The sequence below is a fragment of the Drosophila yakuba genome, chromosome 2R, assembly GCF_016746365.2.
Source record: "Drosophila yakuba strain Tai18E2 chromosome 2R, Prin_Dyak_Tai18E2_2.1, whole genome shotgun sequence".
Lineage (NCBI taxonomy): Eukaryota > Metazoa > Arthropoda > Insecta > Diptera > Drosophilidae > Drosophila > Drosophila yakuba.
In genome coordinates, this window is record NC_052528.2 from 6043963 (window position 1) to 6051590 (window position 7628).

Genomic DNA, 7628 nt, shown 5'->3' on the forward strand with positions numbered 1-7628 from the left:
CCACCGCCCTAGTTCAATTCCCGCGCCACTCCCCATTCTACGCCCACTCTATTTGCCGCTGGCATGCAAAGCGTTTTTTAATCCCCGGCAACTTCTGGCTGCCCGAACAAACGCATTGGCCAATTTGTGGAAAGCTGGAAAAAAGCAGGGGCCAGTGAAAATCCGAGCCGAAAATGAATAAGTAAAGCTGAAGGTCGAAGGCCATGCCACAGCCCTGTGGCAATTGCAGGAGTTGCAGCACGACGAACATTGACAAATGGGGCGAGGCCACTGGCCAGATTACTCGACCATCTATAAGTCCAGCTGACGAGCGGAAAGTTGTTCACTTTGCCACTTTGCTCACTTTGGGCCTCCTGGCCGAAAGGGCACAATTATCATAATGAGTGGGGCAGCTGAAAAAATCAGAAATTTATCGCCGACTTTACAGGTAAACTAATGCCAATAAAGGAAATATTTTATTAATTTTGGTCAGGCAAAAACATATTCAGATCTTTTTAACTTAACAAGTAATTCTTACTCTCCTTTAATAAGTACATACCATACATATTCAAAATCGATTCACATAGCTTCAAACTATATTTCATTTTAAACAAGTACAGCAAGTTTTTCCTTTCTTCGTTGGGTGATCACTTTGACTGGCCTTGTGGATTGGTGGTTGATTGTGTGATTTTCCAACTTCACATATATCAAAATCGAAATGCTTTGGCATTTCGGCGGACTTCACCTTCGTTATCAAGCACTTAAATGCGAAACAAAAAGCAAACAGTATGACTATTATGCAGCCCAAGCACACGAGAAGTATGGGGACTTTCCATAACAGTTCTTCTTCTGCAACGTTTCTAGCCTTCAAGTTTTTCTTTATAAAACTATAGCACTCATCTGCGCTCATCAGGTCCACTCCGTATTTACGCTTAGCTTTGAGTGTTGGAAGATTGGGGAAAAACTTTAAGCGGCTTTCATCGCATAAATTATTGAACCAATTCATTTCACCTCAGTATTTTTAGAAGTACAAAATATATCTTACTTCCTATGTCGATGTATTTAGCAATGACAGTTGGTGCCTTGTAATATGTTGAAGGTTCGCTTTTCTCTTTCTATTGTATATATTTATTTCTTAATACGGTCAGTATTGACAGCACTATAAAATACATATTCAAAAGAAATATAAGCAAACTTTTAGATTAAGCAGATAGCTTTGACTGAAATGGGGCTGGCTTTTTAGTACCAATAATAATAATTTAACCCAGCCAAACAGTCAAAGAAGTGAGCTTTTATTAAATAGCCCCATTTGACCCTTGCTGAAACCCCTTTAAAAATAATTCGAGTAAGCTACCATCAATCTTGAGTTTTAAATTTCTTGACATTCACTAAGCCCAAAATTGAAAGGCGAAGGCAAATGTTTGCGATAAACTACCTGAGCAACTTAAAGCGAATGTCGAAGGCATTCCCTTGACTATTTGTTGGGTATTTTGCCAACACAAACTAAGTATGTTGATCCAATCAGAGGGAGCCGAACAGCCATATCCAAGATCCCAGCCAGTAGACCCAAACCCCATGATTCGGTGAATATATTTTCCCTGGGATTTGTGGCGGGATTCGAGCTCGGATTCGGATTCGTAGCCGTTGTAGTCGTCGTCGTCGTCGACGTCGTCTGTCAACTGTCATCGGCTGGGGGTCGGTGGCTCACGTTTCGACCTCTAACCCTTGGTGACTATCATGTGGCCGGGTCTTACTTTTATTTATTTCCATATTATTCGAGAGGCAGCGCGCTGCTCTACTTTCAATAACTGTGAATAAGACCGAATGAATGAACTGGCTAACCTTGCCGCTGGCTCGACACTCGGTGCCTCAGTGGGTGGTGCTGCGATGCTGGGAAATAAGGCGCTCGACTTTTCCTACGCTGCTTTGTGTTCGGTTTATTAAAATATACATTTTCCTTTTTTCATTTGGCTTCCCTTCTGTGCACAGTATTCTATTTGGCAGTGCCTGTGCGTTTGCGATGCTCTGCTCTCTACTCTTTTGCCTGGTAAATTTTGCAGAAAAAAGTTCTTCATTTTCTTTTTTCACGTCGCCGCAGGTCAAAATGTCAGCAAAAACTGGACAATATACTAGACGTACAGTAATTACTCGCAAATGTCGATTTTTTTTTCAACTTTTCAATTAATTGCTCACCATTTTGAAGTGGATGCATTTTTTCGTTAAGCACATTTTCGCAATTTTGATTATACATATGTACATAATTTTTGTCGTTCTATGAGTATTTGGCTTTAATATTTCATCGGAATCATACTTCGTTTTGTTGAATACTTTAAGCATTTATCTCACCGTTTTGCTTATCTGGTTACCTCTGTTTAAAGACCACTATATATGTAGCTCTGTTGCTTGATTTAATTTTTGTATTTATTTTAAGGCTTGCGGCTTTTGCATATTTCATGCGCATTTGCATGTTCTTTTTCCGAGCCTGCTTCGCCCTCGAAGATTTATTTGTCAGATACGCTCTTTTATTTGATTTATGAAGGCGCCCCCATATCCCCTCCATCGGCCAGGTTATCTGGTGGCCGATAAGCTTGAGGCTTTGAGTTGCCCAGGAGAATTGTGTCAAACCTCTGAACTTCAGATTCCGCTCCCTCATCCTGCAATGACTGCTGTTCGCTGAAGTCCGTGGTCTGTGGTCTGCCCAAGATTTCCACCTGTTTACGTGTTTACCTGTGTTTCTGTGTGCCTCCCCGAGATGCCCGACAAAAGGCCACTGGATCCACTGCAGCCGGTGCTCTACATTGACCACTGCCGCTATCGTCCAACCTATCGCAAACGGGCCCTGCACCTCCATTCTTCGCTGGCAGAGGCTCTGAAGGCCATTCAGCCAAGGGTTAAGCTCCAGCTAAGGATCAACGACAAGGGACCGCCGCAAGATGGATCCTTTGAGGTTGCTGTTTCCCCGCAACCAACCGATGACGCCAAGGCCCGCCAAAGTGTATGGACTGGGCTGAGGCGGATGCCCAGTGCATCGAAGGTTCCCCATGTGGACGACATTCTAACCCCAGTTTGTTTCGCCCTCCAACTGAGGGATCCGCACAAGGAATCACATCGCCGGATGCTGACCAATTTGCGGCACAACGAGGGCAGTCGAGCCAGGAGGAGGGATATCAAAAATGTGTCAAATAATACTTAGTAAATATTTACAATATTGTTACGACACACCTGTAAGATATTGCACTGCATTATTCATTTTTGCCGAAAATTCCCAACGAGCTTATTTGCAAGCCACTCATAGCGGAAAGTAACTATTCAACCAAAAGTAAAGTGCACTCAAAGTTTCTGTTTCATGGCGTTACAAAATACGCATTTAAAAGACCGGCGAAAGGTCAGGCTTCATCGTCGCGCTAATTGTTTAGTTAATCTGCAAAATAATCTGCAGCCGAGTGAATTTCGCTCCTTGGCAGACACCAAAGATAACACTAAGCCCCGAAACTAATGAAAAGACAAACTCAGCGCCTAGGGAAAATGCACTTGGCGGAACTAGAGCGGGATGTGTAACTGCGTATAGGCGGCAGTTATGGCAGCGCCAGAAGATGCAAATGAAAATTGCAAGAGGCACCGAAGAACCTCCTCCCCGTTTCCTTATTTCCTGCTCATTTTTGGCGGGGGAGTTGCCAGTTAAGATTTTCGCCTCGTTGCAGGGATCTTTTGAGGAGCGACAGGAGCTCAAGTTGAGTGCTGCATTTCGGCTTCATTGCATCTCGGTGAGCACACAGTGGGCGAGGTCTGAAGGAAGCTGGTGAGGGGAGGGGAGGGGAGAAGGACATTAAAAGGCAGCAAGGGGCGTTGCATTGCAAGGGCAAAAAGCACAATAAATCCCTACCTCTGAAGTAGTTGTATATATTTTATTTTCGTTTCCTGACGGATCGCCTTTGCCAGAGCGTCTGCTTTCGTGACTTAAGTTTTCAGCACACGCATTGTGTGCACTCACACACACTCATACACACACACACACACTAGCAGCGCACGCATACTCATTTAACTAGGAGGCACAAACAGTCGCCAAAGGATGCGCAGCTACAGTGGCATCTAAAATGTGTGTGTTCATAAAAATATAGCTGCGATAAAATTAACGATCAAATAATGATGTTACATTTGTAAAATGTATTATTTACTGTATTTACCCGTCTTAAATAGTAAACTGTCATATAAGTTTAAGTGATGCAATTACCGTTAGGTGAAAACTTGCTAAAAATTCCTGAATATATATTTTATCCGCGCATCACCAGTATTCACTGCTCACCGCTCCGTGTGTGAGTCCTGACAGGACGTGCCGGCCAGGTCCTGAAAGGCAGCATAAGTAGTGGAAAACGGCAGCATATTAATCTTGCAACCAACAACTTGCAACTGCTAAAACAAGAGCAAACAGCAAAGGCTGTGAAGACATTGCAGCAGGAGTACTATAGTACTATACTGTGCTCCCAGCTTTTCCTTCCGCCAGCCAACGGAACATAAAACTAAATCGTTTGTGTGTGCCGTTTTTATTTTCCATTTTCCTCCAAAGTAAATGAACTTCATTATAAGTGAGGCGTCTCTGCAGTTGCTTTTCTTTGTTGGCGGCTGGCTTTCTCTTACATTCTTTTGTTTTAGCATTTTTGGCTTTCGGTTTCAGTGTCAGTATAGTTAACACAAATGGCGCGTTTTGTTGCTGTCTGGCTGCAGAAGCTGATGCCAAAAAAAGGATGCAGACTTCAGAGGAGTCTGCAGGATTTTTGACAACCCGGGAATCACGTTCCCCTTAAAGTTTGAGCTTAAACTAAAGACGCTACCATACTTAAAGATAAGTTCAATGTGTTTCAGTCCAAGGGATAAAATAGATGCAGCTTTTTCATAGTAAGTTAAACTAATTCAAGCCTTTTAATCTAGTCAGTAAATCAAATTTCACTTATTGCAACTGGCTTTGCGCCACTTTTTTTCTTGACACTCCATTTTCGCTGTTTTAATAAACTTGGTGTCATTTACATTTTTGCTTCTACTGCAAATATTGAAATAGAAGTGTAAAAAATTACAAAAAAATATATAAAAGGGGAAAGAATGAAAGGAAGGCGAGTTTTATGCTGTTTACGCACATTTTGCCAGTCAGCTAAGAACCTTTACTACGCTTCTTGGACAGCAGCTCCCTAGATTTTGCATGGAAAAAGCGCAGAGTGCATGTAAAATGATTTTAATAATATTTTAAATTGACATTGTCGATGGTCCTCATGACATTCAATTAGTGAGCAACACTTTTCCCAGCTGCAACAAATGATAAGTGATTGGTTTCTGGCTTAGACGTTTTTCCTTTTCAATTTTTGTGCACTGCATGCGCAATTTTTGAACTTACCCCATTAATCAATTTGTAAAACCCTTGTTGGTTATCTTCTTTCTTGGATGTCATACAGATCAATCCTTACAAAAACGTAGAGAGAATACCATTCCAGGCATTTAATTAAGATAGAGAACATTCTATCCCCAACACACTTAATTGAATCAGTACCTATATTTTGAAATTTAGGTCAATCACTCAATCCGTTTTAAAAAGTTAATTTATTTTTCTTTCGTATTCATTGATGTATGGGTGCAAATAGCACAATGCACATTGATCGCATTTTCGACAACGCAAACGTTATTCAGCAATAGAATACAATTTATAGATGCCAAACATTTTTAAGCGCCTGAACAAAGAGGGAAAGTTTTGAGCTGGCTAATTGGCATTGAATTTTATTTAATTTTTTTTTTTTTTTTTTGTGGCAGTTTTGGTCGGTTACGCGATGCTCGCATTGTGCAATATTCGATGGATATTGATGGCGTTCCAATTGTTGACAGTCCACTGGCTTAATTGGGGGAGTTAGCGTTGATACATGCCGCATTTTGACCGCGCTTATAATTCCGCTTTAATCAGCGTTGTTTTAAATCTTTCGTAAGCTGGCGCTGGCATCCATTATTTGAACTATCAAGATTTCCAAATAAAAAATAACAGAAGAGAACGTCGCCGCAGAGTCCATTTCGATTTCAATTAAAAGCAGCAGGGAATTCGCAATATGCCCAGAATGCAAATACCAATTTTGATATTTTTCCAGACCGAAAGTGGGTGGTTGGCTGCGGCCAAGGTGAGCGAATCGAAAAGGTCACTCGAACCTGCTGACCGGCTGACAAGTTTCGCAATCTCTGGCAGTCAAGCGTGAGGCTTTTTCTGATGGCCAAGACATAACGAGATGCATCGCATCGAGCTTCCAGGGGGATGTCCTTAAATTGGAATCGCTCCGCAACGCAATATAAATGTTTACTTACATTGATGCGGCAGAAATTCAATCCGAATTTCATCAACTTTTACAATGTATAGTTAAAATAAGGTTGCGTAAATAAAATGATATTACATCAATATAAAAATATTTATTTAGGCCAAAGTTCATTGAACTGCATTAAAACTATCATATTTTTGGACTAGCAAACTAATTAGATGAGAAACGTATAAAAGCAAAGCTGGTTGGCCATTATAGCGATAATACAATTTTAAATTGTGATTACCAATTTGGGAAGCTTATTAGCCTTCGCATAATATGAGCCATAATGCTAAAATGATATCTATTATTAAGCCAACTCGTGAGCAGCTAAATTGTTTTTCTAAACAGCAAACCCATATATTTCAAGCAATCCCAATGTGAATCCTTTATCGCTGTTCCAAATGTCGGCCGTCCGAAATTCCCCAAAGGATTCGCCACAAACACACGCACAAATATGACAACGACAACAACTAGGACTGGTCCTGTCCAAGTGTCATTCCGTCATGATCTATGGATGGGAACATAAATTTTGAGTGCTCAACTCGGGGGCGTGACGGCATCGATGCTGCGGCGAGAATCGAATTGAAATTTGAAATTTCAAAAGTGATTACAACTATACTCGGCTTGCAGGACGCGCGTGGAAGCGAATTTCTGGCGCTAAAAACTGATTGCCGGAAACGACTGTAATTGGTTGCACATGCAACCTCCAAAGGGGGTGGTGTTTTTTGTTTTTCGTGGGGATGCGGAAGTGGAAGTGGCATGAGAAGGGGAAGTGGCTTAGTGCTGATTGGGTGGCCTCCACATGGGCATTGTGGCTGCAGCGGTTTCGTTGCAGTTTTTAGCATTATTGTTATTATTTTGCGGCGAGCGAAGAGCGCTTGTTAATGATTTATGCATTCATTGTGCATAGAAATGACATTGCAGTTGTGCAAGCAAAGTGTGTGTGGTGTGGGATCGAAAGGTGGGGGATGCCCTGCTAGTTTAAATGCACATTTGGGACACCTACAGGGCACGAGCAGAGGGGGTGGTGGCATCGCAGTGCAACCGCATTGCTGTCGACATCCTCGACTTCTGTGATTTATGCTGCTTTTTAGCCATTAGCCTAACACTCTTGTGCCGCCAACAGTGCAGACTTAACATTGGACAGGTCAAGAGAGAAAACAGTGTTTCGAAAGAGTAAATTTCCCAAAGAGCCTGCTCTGTTAGCCACGATTCTCTTACTTTTTAGCGCTGTTAGCTATTTTAAGAGCGTTTGCTGCTCTTTCACTGTAAGCTTAGCTTAGCTGGGCAGATTCAACTTCTTAACAGCACAACATAAGGTTCGTT

At 41.9% G+C, this 7628-nt stretch overlaps 2 protein-coding genes across 2 annotated transcripts; one reads left to right on the forward strand and one right to left on the reverse strand.

The window, feature by feature from the left end:
- Window positions 1-489: 489 nt before the first annotated feature.
- On the reverse strand, window positions 490-1105 carry LOC26535960. The gene has a single exon (XM_015197457.3). It carries the CDS (start codon window positions 983-985, stop codon window positions 581-583), a length of 405 nt encoding a protein of 134 aa, XP_015052943.2. The 5' UTR covers window positions 986-1105; the 3' UTR covers window positions 490-580.
- Window positions 1106-2554: 1449 nt separating this feature from the next.
- LOC6529440 (selenoprotein BthD) lies at window positions 2555-3207 on the forward strand. The gene has a single exon (XM_002090408.4). The coding sequence runs from the start codon at window positions 2732-2734 to the stop codon at window positions 3170-3172; it is 441 nt and encodes a 146-aa protein (XP_002090444.1). The 5' UTR covers window positions 2555-2731; the 3' UTR covers window positions 3173-3207.
- Window positions 3208-7628: the final 4421 nt, after the last annotated feature.